Genomic DNA, 22,884 nt, shown 5'->3' on the forward strand with positions numbered 1-22,884 from the left:
TGAACTAAAGACTCTACATCTTTTATCTTGCATAAAAATAATTTTATATTAAGTCAAATATCTACAATATAAAACCTTCAAAATAAAGGTTATGGCTATAAGTACCACACAAAAATGGAGAAATGCCTTATATAATTCAAAAGAGAATGGAACAGTACTACAAGAGCTCAGATATAAGCATGAGAGTAGATCAACTCATTAACCCCAATTAATAATATTTAATTCCTAATACAGATGAAAAAATTAATCATCCACATCTAGCAAGAAAATTAATACTATCATATCACAAACATATTAAAAAATTTACAGCAAAAATGGTGAAATGATTTCCAGCTGGATTTCTTTTCTCCTTGTGTTCTGTATAAGAGGAAAGCCTCTTAAAATTATGTAACTTGGAAATTATCACAGATTTAAGATGTTCCCCTGTGTCTTAACCAAACAGGCAGGGAAAATTTAAGTCATTCTGTGGGACAAAAAAATCAATAATGAAAGACCACTTCTACTTTTTTAAATAAATAAAAATATAATTAAAATCAAATATCCAATTTTCCAGTTCTCAAATTGAGACACATTTTCTTCAATAAATACACACGCACGCAAGCATTCACACACAAGATCTGATTTAAATCATTTGACTTCTTCAACCAATAATTCCTTCAACTTGTTCTATCTCAAATGAATACAAAAACAAAACTCTTTTTAAAAAGCAGTTCCTCCTATCATATGTTTCAGACAATAAATTTCTCACAGGTGTTCTCCTATAGCTTATACAATATGTTAGCCAGAAAAATACAAAAGTTGTTTCGCATCAAGCAGATTAATAACTATGGTAAAGTCTAAAGGTATTTGAGTAATGGTTTTATAGTAAGCAGAGGGTTAGCAAATCATGTAGGAAAACTGAAGACTCTAACCTCCTGCCTATGAGAACTGTTCTTACAGTGTGAACTTCCTGCAGGTACAGGCATTAGACAGACAGGCCAAAAGAGACAAGGATGATTTTGTTTCACTTCCAGTACATGTGAATGTTTTATCAGTAAACCTGACTGGTAAAGTTAAAGCAGAATTTGCTACTGGCCTACAAACAAATTCCATAAACAAAACTCCACTTTAAAGACCAAACATTGCTGAGTCTTTTGGAAGCTGTTGTTTTGTCAAGGAGCTCTCTGTAGGATAGGACCCACTTTTGAGTTACAACAGCTAGAGCATCCTCCAGGGTATTCACAAACTTTCAGCATGGACCTGTCTGGATACAGCACTCATTTTCGCGGCCAGTTTAATTCAAACTAAAGAAACACGGGCAACTGCTGCTCAGAGTAAGAGGAAGAATCTTTTGGATACCCTTTTAGATCATGCCTAAAATTCACCACACAGGGAAGGAAATCATCTTGAGCCTCTAGAAGACACCCAGATGACAAATTTGAGAAGTTAATGGTAGACTGGGCATGCTAGAAGATTCCTCCGAAGAAAAAGAGTAACAAAGTTAATTACTGCCTTCCTCTCCCAAGTGAACACTGAACCTCTACCCTAAGATAAGAAAAATAACAGGTATTCAGTTGTTCCAGAAACAAGTGCAGAGTTTTTCCTGATTGTAAGAAGTGATTTTGATTTGTAAGACTGCATTTCACTGAAAAAACAGAATTATTCAACCCTTAATTCAACTCTCAGCTAAGTTTTGTGGTTAGTAAATAAGAAAACATTTTGTTTTTCTCTGCTGCCTGTTAGATTTTGCCATGTTGAAAAGTATTGAATTCTTGGGCTTCCCTTGTGGTGCAGTGATTGAGAGTCCGCCTGCCGATGCAGGGGACGCGGGTTCGTGCCCCGGTCCAGGAAGATCCCACATGCCGCGGAGCGGCTGGGCCCGTGAGCCATGGCCTCTGAGCCTGCACGTCCGGAGCCTGTGCTCCGGCAACGGGAGAGGCCACAACAGTGAGAGGCCCGCATACCGCAAAAAAAAAAAAAAAAAAAAAAAAGTATTGAATTCTCCTTACAGGTTATCCATTTGTAGCAGTTATCAATCACCGAAGATTAGTGAGCCTTACCTCAAAAAATGCCTTGAATTTAAAACTCTCCAAAGTAAAAGGAACCAATGTGTAAGGTAATTTCTAAGAGATACTTAATGTTTTTATCATATATTCCTGCAGTCATTCACACACATATGGGACATACTAAGCAAATGTCACCCTGAAGACATACTCAGCAAAGTGGAAGAGTTAGAAAATAAGTGAGCTCTGGGGGGTTGATTTTGATTGAAGAGAATTTGATGGGATGAAACTGAATAACTGAGCCTACTGACCCTTTTCTTCTCCTCTGTGAATTGGAGTTGGCCTATTAGCTCTCCCATTTACCAACACAGAACCACCAATCAAGAACTGCTAAAAAAATAAATAAAAATGGTGTGTTATGGATGCCGATATGTACAACAGCAAAGTAGAAAAGCACCCAGCCTTGTTTTCTATTCCAGTATCTGATCTCTGGGCCAGAACCATGCTTCCTGAAAATGAAGGGTGATAAATAAAATACATGCATCCCAGGGGATGCCACCATGAAACCCAGGCAGAAATGTTAGAGAAAAAGGGTAGCTTTAAGAGAAAAAACTTGGACCATCTTTAGATGCTAACCCAATAGTCCAGTTTTTATGATATGTAACTTTCTCAGAAAAATCATCCCATAAAAGGGGCCAGAAGAACAGGGAAAGGAGATAAGAAGCAATGGAGCTGGTGAGGGCTGCAGGAAAGGGAGAGGACAAAGTAGGATCTCAAAGGAGGTGGGAGGGCTGAAGCTCTGGTTAAACATGAAAAGAATAAACTCAATAGAGAATCCCATTAGATTTAAGAAATACACCAATACCTTTTAAAAAAATATGACAAAAAAGGAGTATTACCACTCTTCTCTAGGGAATTAGGGATAAGAGAAATGAGGGCTCAACTCCCTGCCTCTTCCATCATGGGAGGTGGCACCCTGTAACAGGCAAGCAGTCTGCAACATGGATCCACAAAAATTTCTTGGCACCAGAGCTAATCCACTGATAGTGCAGAAAGTAAAATACACAGGGCAATTGAAACCAGATTCCACAGTACTTGATTCAACTGTTTACTAAGGTCAGTATAGTTGGTCCTTTGCCTACCACTGGCAAATGGTTTTTGTATACTTTATTACAAATAAAACAATCTTGCTTGACAATACCATCTGTCAGCTTTACCATATATGACTAAACAATCCTAAAGTAATAATATATTAGGAACTGAGCTTTTCTTAAAAACAAATGAACTATACTATTAGTAAATCCTGTATCTAAATTTATACAGCATCTTTAAGCAATGTGGAAATGAAATTATGATTTATTAATTTACATACAAATTACTTTATACATTAATGAATAAATTTTCAACTTGTTAAAAAACAAAGTCTGAAGCTGTCATTATTGGGATTCGTGGGATGTGGTTTGCTCTTCTATCACTTGCTTCACAATTTCTGCCAGTTTTAGTCGATCTACTTTATCTGTGAATCCACGACCTGAAACCCAAAAAAGAAAAAGGTCAGTCTCCAAACTGGGAGGTGATAAGATTCTTGACAGGGACCCAATAAGGTACATCTCACCAGTGTCAAATTCACCCTCGCCATGGAGGAACCATCACCAACACTGATCAAAAGCAGTTCAACTCCCCCATTTTTCAAGTAGAACTGAGCAGCTTATTAACCTGGCCGTAAAAATCCAATGTTCAGTACAACAGCACAGCAAGAAACCACAAAGAGGGAGAAGTTCTTTGTGATATGTATGTCGACAACAGAACTCATATCCGGACTATATAAAGAACTCCTACACATCTATAAGAGAGATACAACTCAACAGAAAAATGGGCAAAAGAATAGGCACTTAACAAAATCTAAATGGCCAATAAACATTAAAACGTGCTTAAGCTCATAGTCATCAGGGAAAGGCAAAGTAAAATGACACGCAATACCAGTAGTACTTATTAATCAGAATGACTAAAATGAAAAAGACAATAGCAAGGGTTGGTGTGGATATAGAATAACTAGAACCCTCAAACACTGCTAGTGGAAGTGTAAAGTGGTACAACCACTTTGGAAAACTGGTGGCAGTACCTACAGAAGCTAAACAGATGAATATCCCCATGAACCAGCAACTCCAATCCTAGATACATAAGAGAAATGAGTTCATTAAAATATTCATAAAAGATGTACACAAGAGTGTTTATAGCAGTGCTTTCCTTAATTACCAAAACCTGGAAACAACCCATATGTCCGTTCAACAGCAGAATGAATAAATATAAATACAAAAAATATATGTGTATATATATATGGAGAAAAATATATATAGAGAGAATATATATATATTTACATACATATATATGAGAATGAATTGCTGCTACACACAACAATATGGTTGAATCTCACAAATATAATCTTGACTAAAAGAAGCCAGACACAAAAGAACACAGACTTCTCTGACTCCACTTACATAAAATATAAAACCAGGCAAAACTAATATACACTGCTAGAAACTGGGATCATAATTACCCTTGTGAGGAGGGAGGTAGCAGTTAAAAGAGGGCACATGCTCCACTACATGTTCTAGGTGCTTGTTACATGGGAGTGTTCACTTTGTGAAAATTCATCGGACGTGCATACCTCAAATGTGATCACTTTTCTGTATTGATATTTCAAAATCTTAAAAAATAAAAAAAATCCTAGGGAAGCTAATCTCCTCCAAGTATGGGAATGGCCAGGCTAGCACCTTGGATTTCTCATGTCCAAGAATCAAGCTAGGCAATGAGTTTGCTTCCTTCCCTGAGCATCCTAGACCTTAAGTCTAGTTAGTCTGCTAAAGTAGAAAGACAATACAAAAGCAGCTCAAAAAACACACCTGTACCTTGTTTGCCTGTGGGGAAAAAAATTCAAAGAGCAGCAGATTTGGCACTCTCTACTCTTCAGTGAAACAGGTCTTCTCTAAGCTAAGCAGATCAGCAGGGCGGACTCTGTGGTACTTTGCCCTCTTTCTCCCCTTCAGAGTATACTGCTCCTTAATGACCCAGTGAACAGTTCAGGTATCTGGAAGGAGTTCTGAGATCTGACTGTTTTTTTGCCCAAGTGGTATGTGACGGGGGCTCTGCAGCAATGAATCTGCGACACATAATTCATCTGAACTCTGGAAAACAAGCGAAAGGGCCAGATGTCCAGATACGCCTGGGCAGTTACTGTAGGGCTAACCCCCTGTCCCACAGTATTCCACTCACTCGCCAGCCCTACTTTACCTGAAAACAGTCCCAGCTCAGCCCCCAGAGATCCTACATATTCTAAACACAATTATTTCTTTGCATTCCTGGGGAAAGGCATAATTAAGACTCCTACCATTCCAGCTGAAGCTTTGCAGAGTATCTCTTAGGAGTTTGCATTCCCGGTTATACTTCCAAGCTTCCTGAACTACTTCATTCAGCTTTTCATCTTCATTCTCTCCTGTTGATAAAGATGAAGAAGAAGTTGCATTTTCCTGCAGCATCATGGGATTTTAGTGTCAGAGATGGAAGGACATTATGTCCAACTTATTGAGAAGTGATGATTAAAGGTGCAAGCTTTACCAGACTATCATTACTTCTAGTCCCTACATTACATGTAGAGCAGGGGTCCCAACCACTGGGCCACACAGCAGGAGGTGAGCGGTGGACAAGCGAGGGAAGCTTCATCTGTATTTACAGCCACTCCCCATCGCTCACATTACCACCTGAGCTCTGCCTCCTGTCAGCATTATGGTGAGTTGTATAATTATTTCATTATATATTACAATGTAATAATAATAGAAATAAAGCACACAATAAACGTAATGCACTTGAATCATCCTGAAACCACCCCCGCCACCCCCACCCCCAGTCCATGGAAAAATTGTCTTCCACGAAACCAGTCCCTGATGCCAAAAAGGTTGGGGACCCCTGATGTAGACCGCTTCTGGTTTCTCAACTCTTCCTGCTCTGACCACCTCACACAAATTCCCTGATGCCCCCAGAGTCTTAGCACTGGGGGATGGGAAATAGGCATCCCATAGGATGTCAGACTATTGCTGAGCCAAAGCACCTGGTTAACTTAAGAGACCATGAGCGAGAGGGAGAATAAGGCTGAGTGGGCTACCTTCTTTCTCCTAAGCTCATTTCTTACTTTGGAAGACTACCTGAGGCACACTAGTAAGTTCCCTTAAAAGCCAAGGAATCTAGGAAGACTGGTCAACTCAACAGTTTCCTGGCCTACTACTTGAAGCATCTCATTCATCTGCTGAGAAAAGCCCATCATACCCCATTAGGTGGAAAGAGAACATACTGAAAGAGAGCTCTCACTCGAAAGGACTTCTGTTTAAGTCCCACCCTGCCCATGATACAAGTAGCAGCCAGGGCCACTTCTGAACTTGGGAGATCGTCTCTTTATATTCACAAGTTAATGACAGCCTTGTACTCTAAGGGCTCTGGATATGGTATTTCCCAACGCTCCTGACCTTCCCAACCTAATCCTGACCCTGTTCACATTTTCCATTTTCCATCCTCTATCCTGTAATCTCATTAACAAACTAGGAAAATACAAAATTACGTGCTGTGTCTGACGCTGGCAATTACACCGAAACTAGAGATTTTACAGGAAACCAAAGGTGGGCCAGAGCCTCACATTTCTGAGTTCCCACTGTCCATTCTTTTCAGTGGGCACAAACTATATAATGTACTTATTTTCTTATAACACAAAGATGAAACAGACAACTTCAAATTAAACCACTCCTTTAGTCATGTGCACGTGCACACACACAGACACGCACAGAGCATTCATAAATGGTGTGACCTTTACCAGCCTGGGGGAGAATACACTGAGCAATCACATCTCGGAGCTTTTCCAAGGCAACATTTGAATCCTCGGCTCCATTCTCACGGTCGTGGATATAAACACCATCCTTTGGCTTGGTGCTTTAGAAGTTTGGGAGAGAGGTAATAACAAGGTGAGACCCCAAAACCCAACTCTTAACAGATGTTAATGCTAAACATAAGGAACAGATTTTTCAGATAAATAAGTAACTATAGAGTATCTCCAACTTCTGATGCTATTTAAAGAACATATCCTTTCCACCCTCTTAAGAGACAAAAAAGGGCAGACCCCTGGCTGACCTTTCAGAACCCTGTACTCAACCACACCAGCCATGAGGGAGAACTGAAGAAATAAGCTCAGTTACCCGAGTAATTTCCTCTTCCTTAGAATGGGGTTGTTCACAGAGTGCAGGGGTTTGAGGCTGACTTTCAGGTCCTGGATTCGCATGTTGGCCAACTGTTCTGCATGGGCCTGTTGGATTCCTGCAACCACCGCCTGAATGCAAACACTGCCATCAGTTTTTCACATTCTGGGCACCTAAAAAGCCAATCTAAGACAGTGGGAAGGAGAATCACAAAGAACTAAGGTGGCAATTTCATTCTTATGCTGGCAGTATACAAATTTTGATAAGGCAGAGGACTCTTCCCCATGGATCAGCAGGGCCCAGGGAATACCAGGCCAACAGCTAGCCCTTCTTTCCTGTGGGCTGACAGAAATGCAAGTAAGAAATACTAACAAGGCTCATACTCATAGTCACTGGCAAGGGCAAGTGTAAAGAGAGTCATACATGTACATCAGGGGAAAAGCTAGCAGGCTGCCACCTGAGAAGCCTCCCTGACTGGCATTTACTCCCTGCCCCCATGGTGTAGACAGTCACCTTAGCCCTGATGGCTCAGAACCCCAAGCATTTCACCTGGTGAGCATAGTAGACCCTCACAAACTGATCTATAAGCCAGTCAATTAATTTACAATGAGAAATAACTGTCATAAGGTCTAGCACTCTTCAAGTCTGTCTTTATGACCAGTGCGTTCTCTTACTACGGGCAGACCAATAAGGGAAGGCAAATAATCAGAAAAGGCTTTGTAAGAATGAGACGATCCCACTTCTGTATTTAAAAAAAAAGACAAACTCTGTGAGTGTGTGTGTGTCTCCCCAGAAAAAGATCAGGAAGAATACATCAAGCCATAGGTCACTTCACCTCTGAGGGGTGAGACTGAGGCAGGGTAATGAAAGGGAACTTTTGCTTTTTATTTTATATACCTCCGTGTTGTTTGAATTTCAACAACAAAATTTGACGATTTACAAAAATAGTTCCTTGGTAAGCGTGCAATTAGATCAGGAAGAGTTTGAACTCATTTAAGAGAACTATACTAACTGGCCCTGGCTACACACCCCCAGACCCTTGAATCTATTTCCTTATCCGTGATAGCCCAACCAAAAAGATGGGAACACCTCAAGGTTGTGAGCTTAGGCTCCATCTCTTAGGCACAGCTTAGATGGACACTATTCAGCTTCTGCATATGTGGACATTTTTTCTACACTTCCAAAGTTGACCAGCCTGCATCTTGACCACATCATTTCTTTAAAAATGGGAATACACTGTCACATTGCAGTTCCATCTTATAGGCCCAGGAGCTACTCCTCCTCATTAAGAAGATTATGCATATCCATACTTGGCTTCATTATACACTAATCTTAAAGTAACTCCAGAAGGCAATCTTATTTCTCCATTTCAAGATCTTGAGGAAAGCCACAATGTAACACTCAATTGCTGACAACCAGAGGGTATAAGTAATCCTTTTGTATTTTGGACTGACCAAACAAACCATTTCTGGACTACTGGGCACATTTAAACCAGGAAGACAACTGCACATAAATCAGAGATAGCAGAAAACTCTGTTCCTTCTAGCTCTCCTTTCTCTCTCATACTCCAGCTAAACTAAGGGAGGTCTTAGCATTCTTTTTTCTGATTCGCTTACATTTCAACTCCATCCCTTCTAAGTCAGTAACACTCAAGTCTGTGTCACTGCCTTTCCCTCTCAGCCACATTCTGATTCCACACCACACATCCATCTACCACCTTAAACAATATCTAAAACCTAAGAGACTTCCCTTCACCCAAAACCAGCCTCATTCCTGATTTCCCTCTGTCAATGGTGTCACCAGATATGCCACCCACTGTCCCCTTATATCTAGTCAGTCACCAAAAATTGTAGAAATTTGTCTTCAAAAATATTGAGCCTATTCATTCATCTCTACTTCTCTGCTCCTAGAGCAGCTTCTCAGCTTCTAGATTATTGTAAAAGTATTAGGTTGGCAAGTCTGCAAGTCTGACTAACCATCCCTAAACACCTTCCCTGTGGCAAATCTCTTCTCAAAAATCTACAATAGCCTCTCAATTATGTCCTACTAAGACTTAAACCCCTCTGTCTACTTTCAAAGCCAGGTCTGCCACACCCATTTTACCAACTTCCCATCAATGAAGTCAGGCTTCATTACATGTAAAGGGGTTAAACATGTAAAGGGGTTAAAAAATGCCACACAATAGTTAATAATTGTGATGGTTTTTGCCTTCTCTTTGGGAACCCTTCCCTAATTACAGCCCTTCAAAGATGTTCTCTTTTTCTGAATTTCCATAGCATTCACAGAAAATTTAGCATGCAAAAGCTCTGATGTCTGAAAATGTTCCCTCTTTGTTTTGTGTTTATTGGTCTTTCCAACCAGTCTTGTTTAAACTCCTTGGGCAAAAGAACGGTGTCTGATACTGCTCTGGGCCCCCAACCCCATAGCACAAATATGAAGGATAGTCCTTTGAGTGTTCCCTTAGTGTATTTACCAGGCCTTGATCTGGTCTTTTACGGAAATAACCTCTTTATTTCCAATCCTGATCTTTGGAAGACCAGAGGTATTTCTCTGGGAAAGACTGTGTGCTCTGCATTGTTTTGCCTTTAACCCCTCATTGAGTCAAGCCTCAGCATTCCTTCCCAACACAGCCTTTTCGGCCAACAAAATAAGCATCATTCAAAACCTTATCCATCATCAGTTGAGCAGAGGGTAGCACATTATCCAGGGCCTCAGTTGAGTTGAGCCAGGGGTGATCCAACACTCCCTCGATGGTAAGTCTTTCCTCTGGTTTGACCTTCAAGAGCCTGTGGAGAAAAGGCCAACAGGGCTGCCATGCAGTTGCTTCCAGAGGCCGGGAAGTTCCTGGGTCTGGCTCTAACCAGCTCCAGCTTCTGACTTTCCACCAACTCTTACAAGCCTAGGCTTTCTATTTGCAGGACAGAGGTGGGGCTCTCGTCCCTAACCGTTAGTTGTGAGGGCACTCTGTCCTTACGCAGTTCTTTCTATACTAAATAAATTGAGATAAGAATGGTAGGAAAAGGCTTAGTCCAGTGATACCTCAGACTGAGTTCTAGGTTCAGTAAAGTAATCTTACATATGGCTTACAGTTTCTGAGACACTGAATCCCCAGACTAATGTTTCTAGGACAGTGGGCTATAATTTCCAAAAGGGACTCAAAGTGCTCTTTTGGCTAACAGTGACTGTAAAATTGAGGGGTCATACGGTTCTGAAAATCCAGGTTGCTACTTGTGATAAAACTCTTGTCACCATTTGGCAGGACATGAACCCTTTATTCCAAAGACATTCAAAAGCTAAAAATCTAGGGCTTCCCTGGTGGCACAGTGGTTGAGAGTCCGCCTGCCAATGCAGGGGCCACGGGTTCGTGCCCAGGTCCGGGAAGATCCCACATGCCGCGGAGCGGCTGCGCCTGTGAGCCATGGCCGCTGAGCCTGCGCGTCCGGAGCCTATTGCTCCGCAACGGGAGAGGCCACAACAGTGAGAGGCCTGCGTACCGAAAGAAAAAAAAAAAAAAAAAAAAAAAAAACCACACAAAACAACAACAAAAAGCTAAAAATCTAATCTCTGAGAAGGGGATGGCATTTCCTTCTAAGCCTAATGTATTGTTCTGTACCATCGGCTTTTTGACCATAGTTCTTTACATCTTGTACATTTATCCTAATGCACTTCCTAGCTCACCCCAGCATATTCCCTGGGCCTCTTACAGCACCTTCTTCCAAATACATAGCCTCCCATTCCAAACATCAGAGTCAGGACAACATGCCTACTTGCTCTTTCATGTTCTCTGTAACCTTTTGGATCATTGTGAACAAACACAGATTCTAAAGAAAGGATTATTTAGAAAAGAATCTCAATGCTGAAAGAAGATAATCAATGTTGCTCTAGGGAGAGGAAATATATTCTACAGAACTCCAAAGAACCAATTAGAGGATACTGATATTTTGGTTAAGTAACTGAGAATACAGCAGGGAAAGAGCATAGGAAGACAAATGATGATTTAAACATTGCCTCCACCCTCCTAAAAAACTTTCACCTGTATATTTTAGAAACTAGTCCCTTTTTGAATACATAAATACCTAACACCAACAGAACAAGCTCACTTCTGAAAGAGAGTAATCTCCATACAGAAACAGCTGTACTGTTAGGAGACAGTTCCCAGGTACTGCCCTTTTAATGCTTATCTTTATCGCATTACAGATGAAGAAACTGAAACCAAAGAGGAAAAGTTACTCAGTGAAGAACAAGCAGTAGGATACCAGAACAGCATCCAAGCTCCAGTCAGCTAAGCCTCTGACACAGGTGGGTAGAAAAAGCAAAGACACCTCATATTTAGGTCTGACTTCTTTCTTAGTGCTCTAGCTAATTTCTCCAAAGGACTCTGAATGTCAAGTCTCCATCATCCATTCACTACCCCTAATTCTTCTAAATCTTTCCATCTTAATATACACCAGAGCAACCAACTAGCAGTAGGAAGGGCAGGAGGTGGGGTCCAGGCCCTGCACAACCAATCACACACTCCCACAGCAGCTAAGGAATGAAAAGCCAAAAGCATCACGGTCATTTTAGCACCCCAGTTCAGTTCCTGGAATCATGTCTGTCCCAAATGACCAACCTCCGTGCAGGAAGGGTACACCAGGGGGGTTACCATTTAAGGTCCTAAATTAATGCTCACAGATACAATGGCTACCAAGGGACCTGGATTCAACCCTAAGGACAAATTCTAGGAGTGCAACAGGAGGGAGCAAAGCTCCAATTTCACCAAGGTGTGGACACTGAGAACTCTCATCTCAGGCTCCAGGGAAAATTTTCTGTGATGCTAAAATGAGAAGGAGTATGCCTGGGAAACAAATGACTTTCCTTTACCCAACATTCCTTTGTGTTCCACCACTTTTAAGGCCTCCCTGGCCTCCCCCCGCAGTGGCCTGGGGACTCACTTCCTCACAACATCTTTGGCCATCTCTGAGATCTGGCTCCACTCTTCCTCTGGGAACTCAAAACTGCCTGTCATGATCTTTCTCCGCATATCCTTTGGGATAGTCCGGCTGTGGTGTCTGGAGTAAAAAGGAGGGTATCCGCACAACATCACGTAGATAATCACCCCTAGGGACCACAAGTCACAGCTCTGAAAGCAAAAAGAACATGGTCACTCACAGCAGAGGCACAGCTCTAAAATAAAGTCCCTAGGACTGACCCAGAAACAGCCCCTGATATACACAGGCTGATATCTCCGAGAATCACTTCACAGAGACTGTAAAAGCTTCAGGAAGTCTTAAGAGAATTAACCATTCTCTCCTTATTTGTTACGTGCTACCAACACTACATATGTGCACACCATATATACAAGGCCAGTCTGGGGTAAAATAGTCACTTATTCTCACTGCTTAGGCCCAAGCTGCTACCTGATTATTGGGTACAGATGTAGGATACTTTGTCCCCAGCCAGAAAAGTGGTAGATATAAGCCAGCTGGTTGTGAAACATTTACTCTGTCCACCTGGGCAGGGCTGAGGGTGCAGGAACAAAGCAGCTAGGACACAGGTGGGCTGACTCTATAAAACAGCACAAGTCATTTTATAAAGGCCCAAAGCAGTCTGACAAAGATTAGGGATAGGCACTGCAGGGAAAAACAGGAGGCTAAAAGCAATCCTTTGGCCATGAAGGACTCACTGTGCCCATTTGCAAGACCATTCTTGGGGAAGATATTCTGAACGAAACAAAACTGCCACCAACTACCATGTCTGTAGATATTAAGGTGATTTCATGGCCTGTAGTCACAGCATGCTTATTAATAAAGGACTCCTATTTTAATTAAACGTAGCTCTACCTGCCTCGGAAACTGGGTCCTCAGAGGCTTCAACACAGAGGCTTGTCCTCCTGAATTGCAGGACAAAAGCAGTGTCCACCTGAGAAAGGCAGCCCAGGGAAACTGCCACTGTGGCCACACGCTCCTCACACCACAGCTGTGCGCTGCTCTGAGTGAAGCCTGGAAAATGAGGTGTCTCAGGTACTCTCAGCCATGTCTTGGCATCATACTAGTAGACATTTATAGATGACATGACCCATGCTGTAGAACATACTTATAAAATTATAGAGGTGGAGAGAAATCTTAAAAAATAGTTCACATGAGGAAACTGATACTACAGAGATCTTGTCATCTCTAAGGTCATCTGTCAAGAGTGAAACTAAGTGCACCAACCAACATCATACAGCTGAATGGTGGTGGAGTCACAGCAAGTCACCTGGCCTACTGCCTCTTTTTCTTTTTAATTAACGTTGATGTATTTATTTAACTTTTGAAATTTTAACTACATCTTTTTACATTATTTTTATTTAAAAAATTATTTGTAAATGTAGCAGTCAGTGTTCACTTAGTTGCCAATATAAAGATTATAACTAGACCAACATATATACACATTCAAAAGTAATATGAACTTATTTCAATATACTACTCATCTGTGGAGTGTAAATTTTATGAATGCCATGCTAATTCACAAACACCACTAGATTCACAAAATGGAACAGGAAGAGGAGAAAAAAATAGTACTGGGAAATAATGTATCACACAAGAATCCATTGTATTCATGACGAGAAGACCGTATCAGGTAAATTAATATCTCTGTTAGCTAAGTGCTTCTACCACTCAATTCCTGTCTGCATTGGGAAGCAGGAAGCAGTTTCTGACTGACTATAATCAGCACAGCCCTCACTTCCAACCTTCACTATATAAGGGCACAGCTGCCTACAGTTTTGCAAGTAGATCAAGATGATGTGGAGCAGTTCTTACTTGGGGACTGAACAGTGTTAATCATGAAAGTAGTTGTTTAGCGTTCTGGTCATGCTGTGCCAGTGCCAGTGCCAATGCAAGTGGAGGGTCCTGAGTGCCACAGAAGCCTGTGTGTTCTTCAATATGTATGCCTGCATGTGTGCACGCACATGCATTAGGAATATGTGGGGCCCTCTAAAGGTGTGGGACCGGGAAGAGCTGGCCTGCCTTTCTACCATCCTCAGCTCCCTCTCTACCATCTATATCACCTGGAGTCCCCAAGCAGCATCATTTTTTTCTGATCTACTCAGTGACTCCAGGACCTCTAGGACCTGTTTCAAGAGGCCCTAAACCTCTCATACTTTAGAACAGAGAAGATTGATGTGTAGGCTACTGATTAAGAACTGTGAAGTACCAGGTAACATTTGGGAGCACTTGCTATGTGTACTAGACACTGTTCTAAGTTGGGTATTTTATGGGGTTAGAAAGAATGGCACCATAAATGGACAAATAATATTCTCTGAAATGGCCTCCACCTCAAAAAAGCAAGACAAACATATCTTTAAATGTGATCAGTGGACTGTACAGCTAGCCAAATAAATAACCTCCAGGTGACCATAGCCTTTGGTTCCTGCTGCAAAACCTAAACTGGTATGAATCTTATTTCATCAGACAAATACTTGAATTCCACTCTTCTGCATATGTGGCTGCTTTCAGCCTCTTGGGCAGCAATATTAAGGGATAAGAATGGAATTTGCCACCTTCCCAGAGGGCCACAAACACCTCATAGGAGAAGAGGGGCTACACCCAAGGGGTAAAGATTAGTGTCTCCTCTCCTACCTTGTTATAAGTGTAGGGTGTTGGCGAGGTAGGTATGATGCCAGATTTCTCCTTCTGATGCCTTCTCTGTGCCTCCAGTACCTGTCAGAGTTACACCAAAGGGGACAGTTTACTGAAAATCACACCAGCGACCTGCAGCTTGAGACAGACTGCTGGAAGGCTGAAGAGGGTAGTCACTGGCAGTCAACAATCAACAACTGAAAAAACTCTACATAAATACTTTCAAAAACTTTTTTCTTTCTTGGAATCAGCAATTTATTATCAGTGTTTGCCGAGGTCAAGGACATGAAGATTAAGTCCCTGAAGGAGAATTTATCTCTTCTTCCTCTCGATCTGAGGTTACTTTTCCCTAGGGGAGTCCCTTATGCCTTTGAAAGCAGTGAAAGCAGAATGGTGCTGGCCAGCAGTTCAGGTTCGAGGTATTTGTTGCCATGAGGGACTGTAATAGTCACATGGGTCTGGGTGTTAAGTGCTCCAAGGAGGTAACCACTGCCATCCACAGGGCCATCCTCCTGGCCAACCACTCCACTGTCATGGGTAATGGGACTCCTGGAAACACAAGATTGGCAAACCCCATACAGTTCCTTGAAGGTGACAGGATACTGCAGCTCTCTGCTGGTATGCTTCATCCTTGCACCCAGATCCACTGCTAGTGTCTTGGTCTTCGTGGCCACAAAGCTGCTGCTGACAGCAGGCACTGAAAACTGTTACCCCTTGGTCAGCGGCTGCACAGGCTCGTTGGGCAACTTTACCAAGGCCACCTTCGATGCCACCTCTAAGACCTACAGCTATCTTACACCTGACCTCTCGAAGGGAACTGTGCTCACCAAGGCTCCCTATAAGCAATTCATTGACCATCTTGTGTTGCACAAGGCTTGTGTTTTCACACAAGAATAATAAAGTGAATTAATTAAAACTGAAAAAGAAAATACCACTTATGAGAGCATAAAAATTTAAGAATTGGGCTTCCCTGGTGGCGCAGTGGTTGAGAGTCCGCCTGCCGATGCAGGGGACAGGGGTTTGTGCCCCGGTCTGGGAAGATCCCACATGCCGCGGAGCAGCTGGGCCTGTGAGCCATGGCCACTGAGCCTGCGCGTCCAGAGCCTGTGCTCCGCAACGGGAGAGGCCACAACAGTGAGAGGCCCGCGTACCGCAAAAAAAAAAAAAAAAAAAAATTAAGAATAAATCTAAAAAGACATGTGAAAGACCTGTACATGAAAACTATACAAATATTGCTGAGCAAAACCAAAGACAAAAATACAGCTGGCTTATGGGTCAGAGGGCTCAATATTGTTATGATGTCAGTGATCCCATACTGAACTATACGTTTAAAACAACCCTAGTCAAAATCCCAGCATGCTTTTTTGTAGAAGTAAACAGCCAATTCTAAAGTTCATATGGAAATGCAAAGAAATTTGAATAGCCAAAACAACTATGAAAAAGAAGAACAAAGTTGGAGGGCTAAAACTACCTTATCTCAAAAATTATTAAAAAGTGTCAATAATCAAAACGGTATGGTATTAGTGTAAAGACAGACAAAGAGATCAATGGAACAGAGTGGAAAATCCAAAAATAAACCCACACATATACATTCGACTGATTTTTGACAAAGGCTCAGAAGCAATGCAGTAGAGAAAAGATAGTTTTTCAACAAATGGTACTGGAACAACTAGATATTCAAATGCTAAAAAATGAACTTGGATCCATACCTCACACATTATACAAAAATTAACTCAAAATGGATCACAGACCCAAATGTAAAGCCTAAAATTATAAAACTTGTAGCATAAAATCTTTGTGGTCTTGAGTTAAGACAGATTTCTTGGATAGAAAACCAAAAGCAGAGTCCATAAAATTTTTTTTTTAAATTAACAAATTGGCCTTCACACCAAAATTAAAATCTTTTGCTCTTCAGAAGATGTTGTTACCACCTCACACCAGTCAGAATGGCCATCCTCAAAAAGTCTACAAATAGGGACTTCGCTGGTGGCACCGTGGTTAAGACTGCACGGTCCCAATGCAGGGGGCCCAGGTTTGATCTCTGCTCAGGGAACTAGATCCCATTTGCATGCCGCAACGAAGAGTTCATATGCCACAACTAAGGAGCCCACCTGCTGCAACTAAAAAGCCCAAGTGCTGCAACTAAGGAGCCTGCAAGCTGCAACTAAGGAGCTGGTGAGCTACAACTAAGGATCCCACCTGCTGCAACTAAGACCCAGCACAACCAAATAAATAAATATTTTTTAAAAATCTACAAATAATAAATGCTGGAGAGGGTGTGGAGCAAAGGGAACCCTCCTACACTGTTGGTGGGAAAGTAAATTGGTGCAGCCACTATGGAAAATAGTATGTAGGCTCCTTAAAAAACTACAAATAGAGTTACCATATGATCCAGTGATCCCACTCCTGGGCGTATATCCAGAAAAGATGAAAACACTAATTTGAAAAGATATATGCCACCCAATGTTCACAGTAGCACTATTTACAATAGGCAAGACATGGAAACAACTTAAATGTCCATCGATAGAGGAATGGATAAAGACGATGTGATAGACACACACACACACACACACACACACACACACACACACACACTGGAATATTACTCAGCCATAAAAAAGAATGAAGTAATGCCATTTGCAGCAACATGGATGGACCTAGAGATTATCATACTAAGTGAAGTCAGACAGAGAAAGACAAATATCATGTGATATCACTTATATGTGGAATCTAAAAAAGTGATACAAATGAACTCATTCACAAAAGAGAAACAGACTCACAGACTTAGAAAACTAACTTATGGTTATCAAAGAGGAAAGTGGGGGAGAGATAAATTGGGAATTTGGGATTAACAGATACCCACTACTATATATAAAATAGATAAACAACAAGGACCTATTGTATAGCACAGGGAACTATATTCAATGTCTTGAAATAACCTATAATGGAAAAGAATCTGAAAAAGTATATATACATGTGTGTGTGTGCATGTGTGCAACTGAATCACTTTGCTGTACACCTGAAACACTGTAAATCAACTATGCTTCAATTTTTAAAAAAAGAAAAGAAAAAGACACTGTTAAGAGAATGAAAGATAAGCCACAGACTGGAAGAAAATCTTTCCAAAGCATATATCTGATAAATGACTTATATCCAAAACATATTTAAAAAACTGTAAAATTCAGCAATAAGAAAATAAACAATCCAATTTAAAATATGGGGAAAAGATCTGATCCGATACTTCACCAAAGAAAATATACAGACAGCAAAGAAGCACCATGGATGCTCAACATCATTAGTTATTAGGGAAATGCAAATTGAAACCACAATGAAATACTGCTACACAGTCACTAAAATGGCTAAAAAGACTGTCCAGGGGACTTCCCTGGTGGCACAGTGGTTAAGGCTCCATGCTCCCAATGCAGGGGGCCCGGGTTTGATTCCTGGTTAGGGAACTAGATCCCACATGAATGCTGCAACTAAGGAGCCCATGTGCTGCAACTAAAGAGCCAGCAAGCTGCAACTAAGGAGCCCTCGAGCCACAACTAAGGAGCCTGCCTGCCTCAACTAAGGAACCCACGTGTCACAACTAAGAAGCTGGCGAGCCTCAACTAAGGAGCCCGTGAGCCACAACTAAGAACCCTACCTGCTGCAACTAAGACCCAGCGCAACCAAATAAATAAATATTAAAAAAAATTAAAATACATAAATAAATAAAAAATAAAAAGACTGTCCATACCAAATGCTAGTAGGAATGTGGAGGACCTGAAACTTTAATACACTGCTGATGGGAATGTAAAATTGAACACCACTTTGGAAAACAACTTGGCAGTTTCTAAGTAAGTTAAATACATCTACCACATGATCTAGCCATTCCACTCTAGGTATTTACCAAAGAGAAAAGGAAATAAATGTCCATCCAAAAACCTGTGCAAAAATGTTTGTAACACGTTTATTTTTAACAGCCAAAAACTGAAAACAACCCAGATGTCCATCAATAGATGAGTGGATAAACGAACCATGGTATATCCACACAGTGGAATACTTCCCAGCAGTAAAAACGAAAGAACTATTGATACATGCAATAACATGGATAAATCTTAAACGTAATTTTGCTGAGTGAAAGAAACCCCCCCCAAAAGAAAATACCATACGATGTGCTACTTTATATATAAATCTACAGAAAATGCAAACTAATCTATAATGACAGAAAGCAGATCAACTGCTGCCTGGCAATGAAGGGAAAAATAGAGAGGCAGGGAAGGATTTCAAGGGGCACAGTAAAATTTTGGGGGGTGACAAATATGTTCACTACCTTGACTGTGGTGATGGTTTAATGAGTGTGTGTGTATGTCAAAACTTATAAGTTGTGCAAGTTAAATATGTATAGTTTATCATGTATCAATTACATCTCAATAAAAAAATTTTTTTAAAGAAGGCTTATATAAAACAAATCTCGGAAAGAATAAGCACCAGCTATATATATATGTATATGTCCATCAATAGATGAGTGGATAAACGAACCATGGTAAGAACCAAGAAAACAGGACCTGACCAAGACTGAGGCTGGTTCAGAAAAGAGATACCTCTCCACCCATCGTTGCCATCACCCTCCATCAGGCTAGCAAGCACCAAGTAATAAGTAACAGCAGTCCACTGTTAGTGGGAGAAAAAGACTGTGAAGCAAAAGCCCCTCTGAGGCAGAGGCACACAGCCAATGCCAAAGATAAAGATGGAGAAGAAACACAAAAAAACACACAAACCTGTGGCACCCCAAACCCCACCCTAAGCACAAGGTAACAAGAGAGGAATCTCAAGCCAGTGACACAGTAAAAATAACAATAGCAACAACAGAGCTCACACTAAGCTCAACTCCTAAGTAGACTGACTCAATTCCCTACTCCCATACTAAAGGACTAACTGCAGAAGCAGCAAGCCAACTTCTAGACTTCCACCTCCATCTCTACAGATCCTACAAAGATTTAAAAGTTTAATAAGGGATTATCATAATTTTATGCCAATAAATTAAAAAACAGTCAAATTTCTTAAAGACACAAATTACTAAAACTGGCTCAAGAAATATAAAAATTCAATAGACCTATACCTATTTTTAAATTGATTACATCATTAAAAATCCACAATGAAAACTCCAAAATACCAATCTTACACAAACTGTTTCAGAAAATAAAGGAGGAAGACACATTTCCCAACTAATAGTATGATGTCAGCATTATTACCCTGATACCTTGAAACAAGGCAAAGACATTATGAGAAAGGATTATGGACCAATATCCCTTTTGTTAAAAAACACAAAATCCTTAACAAAATACTAGCAAAACAAATCAATCATCATGACTGAGTTTTATCTTAGGAATGTAAGATTGGTATAATGCCTGAAAATCAATTAATTCATCATATTAACAAAATAAAGAAGAAAAAATATATCATCAGTTCAATAGATGCAGAAAAAGCATTGGGTAAAATTTAACACATTCCCTTTCAGTAAACTAGGAACAGAAGAAAACTTCCTCAACCTGATAAAGGACATCTACAAAAAACATAACAGTTAATATCATACTTAATGGTGAAAGACTGAACATTTTTTCTGTAAGATCAGGAACAAGGCAAGGATGTCTGCTCTCATCACTTATATTCAACTGGTAGTTCTAGCCAACACAATAAGGGAAGGAAAAGAAATAAAAGGCAAACATACTGGAAAGAACAAAGTAAAACTATCTTTATTCACAGATGACATGACTCTGTATGTAGAAAATCTTAATAAATCTATTAAAAAAATCTACTAGAATAAGCGATTTAGGCAAGATCCCAGGATTCAAGGGATCAAAAATCATTTATTTCTCTACAAACTATAAACAAACAATTGGAAAATGAAATTTTTAAAAATATCATTTCCAATAATTTCCATAAACATAAAATATAGGAAAAAATTTAAGAAAATAGGTATAAAACCTATACACTAAGAAATATAAATGTTTCTGAGAAAAATGAAAGACCTAAATAAATGGAAAGATACACCGTTTGGGCTTCCCTGGTGGCACAGTGGTTGAGAGTCCGCCTGCCGATGCAGGGGACACGGGTTCGTGCCCCGGTCTGAGAGGATCCCACATGCCGCGGAGCGGCTGGGCCCATGAGACATGGCCGCTGAGCCTGCACGTCCGGAGCCTGTGCTCCGCAACGGGAGAGGCCACAACAGTGAGAGGCCCGCATACAGAAAAAAAAAAAAAAAAAAGATATACCACGTTCATTAAATAGAAGACTTTATATTGTTAAGATGTCAATTCTCTCCAAATTCATCTATAGATTAAATACAATTCAAATCAAATCCCAGGAGGCTTTTCTGTCATAGAGAATTGAATTCTAAAATTTACAGAGAAATGCAAAGGATCCAGAATAGTGAAAACAATTTTGAAAAAGAATACATTTGAAGGACTTATTACACTATCTGAGGTCAAGACTTAATATAGGTCAAGACTTAATATAAAGCTACAGTGATCCAGATGATATATAGACGTATGTATCAAATAAACAGAATAGAGCCTAGAATAGACCAACACATATATGGTCAATTGATTTTCGACAAAACTGCAAAATAATTCAATTCGACAAAACTGTAAGGTAATTCAATGAGGCAAGGATAGTCTTTTCAACAAGTGATATGGAAACGACATTCATAAGGGAAAAAAAGCTTGACCCTTTATACACACACACACACACACACACACACACACACACACACACACATACCTCAAATGGATCACAGTCTAAAATGTAAAAGCTAAAACTATAACCTTTAATAAGAAAACATGAGAAAATCTTCATCTCCATGGATATGGAAAGACTTCTTAGGAACAAACAGCACTAACCATTGAAAAAAAAATTGGTGAATTGGACTTGGTCAATATTTAAAACTTCTACTATTCAAAAGATCATTAAGAAAACTGATGGGGACTTCCCTGGCGGTCCAGTGGCTAAGACTCTGTGCTTCCAATGCAGGGGGCATGGGTTCGACCCCTGATCAGGGAACTAAGATCCCACATGCCATGTGGCACGGCCAAAAAAAAAAACAAGAAAACTGAAATGCAAGCCACAGACTGAGAGAAATACTCATAATACATATGTTGTAGGCAGGATAATGGCCTCCCAAAGAAGTCCTGTCCTAATCCCTGGAATCTATGAATATGTTACCTTACATAGCAAAAGGGACTTCTAAGATTTGATTAAATTAAGGATCTTGAGATGGGGGATTATCCTGGATTACCCAGGATAATCTGACCAATTATCCTCGGTCAGAGTCAGAGAGACTGGAAGATGCTACCTACACTGCTGTCTTTGAAAATGGAGGAAGAGGCCACAAGTCAGGGCTTCCCTGGTGGCGCAGTGGTTGAGAGTCCGCCTGCCAATGCAGGGGACACGGGTTCGTGCCCCTGTCTGGGGGAATGCCGCGTGCCGTGGAGCAGCTGGGCCCGTGAGCCATGACCGCTGAGCCTGCGCGTCCGGAGCCTGTGCTCCGCAATGGGAGAGGCCACAGCAGTGAGAGGCCCGCGTACCGCAAAAAAAAAAAAAAAAAAGAGGCCACAAGCCAAAGAATGCAGGTAGCCTCAGAAGCTGAAAAGGCAAGGGAATGGATTCTCCCCTAGAGCCTCCAAAAGGAACACAGTCCTGCTGACATCCTGAACCATTTCGACTTCTGACCTCCAAAACTGTAAGGTAATAAATGTGTGCTGTTTTAAGTTACTAAGTTTGTGGCAATTTGTTACAGCAGCAGTAAAATATTAATACATATATATGACAAAGAACTTGTATCCAGAATATAATTTAAAAAATTCTTATATCTCATTTATAAAACAACACAAAAAGGGCAAAAGATTTGTACCCATACTACACAACAGAATGTTGTACCCATATTTCACAATAGAACAGCCAGTATACACATGAAAAAATATTCAACAACAGTAGCCATCAGGAAAATGCTATAATTAAATCCATAACGAAATAACACGAACATACCTACCAGAATGACCAAGATTATAAACACTAACAAAC

At 40.6% G+C, this 22,884-nt stretch overlaps 2 protein-coding genes and 1 pseudogene across 9 annotated transcripts in view; 2 read left to right on the forward strand and 1 right to left on the reverse strand.

Moving 5' to 3' along the window:
* The window catches only part of TMEM116 (transmembrane protein 116), a 131,303-nt gene extending 116,250 nt beyond the window's left edge, over positions 1–15,053 (forward strand). The window contains exons 11-12 of the mRNA XM_019950105.3: positions 11,417–11,518; positions 14,899–15,053. Of these exons, the coding sequence (XP_019805664.1) occupies positions 11,417–11,470 (54 nt within the window). The 3' untranslated portion in view covers positions 11,471–11,518; positions 14,899–15,053. The remainder of the gene's footprint in view (positions 1–11,416; positions 11,519–14,898) is intronic.
* The window catches only part of MAPKAPK5 (MAPK activated protein kinase 5), a 36,796-nt gene continuing 16,989 nt past the window's right edge, over positions 3,078–22,884 (reverse strand). For 2 of the 8 annotated variants that reach the window (XM_073790181.1, XM_019950100.3), the window contains 7 exons: positions 14,821–14,901; positions 12,154–12,341; positions 9,885–10,005; positions 7,220–7,350; positions 6,835–6,956; positions 5,371–5,475; positions 3,078–3,513 (listed from right to left, as the gene is read on the reverse strand). In XM_073790181.1, the coding sequence (XP_073646282.1) occupies positions 3,419–3,513; positions 5,371–5,475; positions 6,835–6,956; positions 7,220–7,350; positions 9,885–10,005; positions 12,154–12,341; positions 14,821–14,901 (843 nt within the window). In that variant the 3' untranslated portion in view covers positions 3,078–3,418. Of the gene's footprint in view, positions 3,514–4,017; positions 4,154–5,370; positions 5,476–6,834; positions 6,957–7,219; positions 7,351–9,884; positions 10,006–12,153; positions 12,342–14,820; positions 14,902–22,884 lie in introns of those variants that run through there. The other 6 variants (XM_073790182.1, XM_073790178.1, XM_073790183.1 and 3 more) reach the window with 4 other exon arrangements.
* On the forward strand, positions 15,185–21,926 carry LOC141276148 (small ribosomal subunit protein uS5 pseudogene; annotated as a pseudogene).

The sequence above is a fragment of the Tursiops truncatus genome, chromosome 13 (assembly GCF_011762595.2).
Source record: "Tursiops truncatus isolate mTurTru1 chromosome 13, mTurTru1.mat.Y, whole genome shotgun sequence".
NCBI lineage: Eukaryota > Metazoa > Chordata > Mammalia > Artiodactyla > Delphinidae > Tursiops > Tursiops truncatus.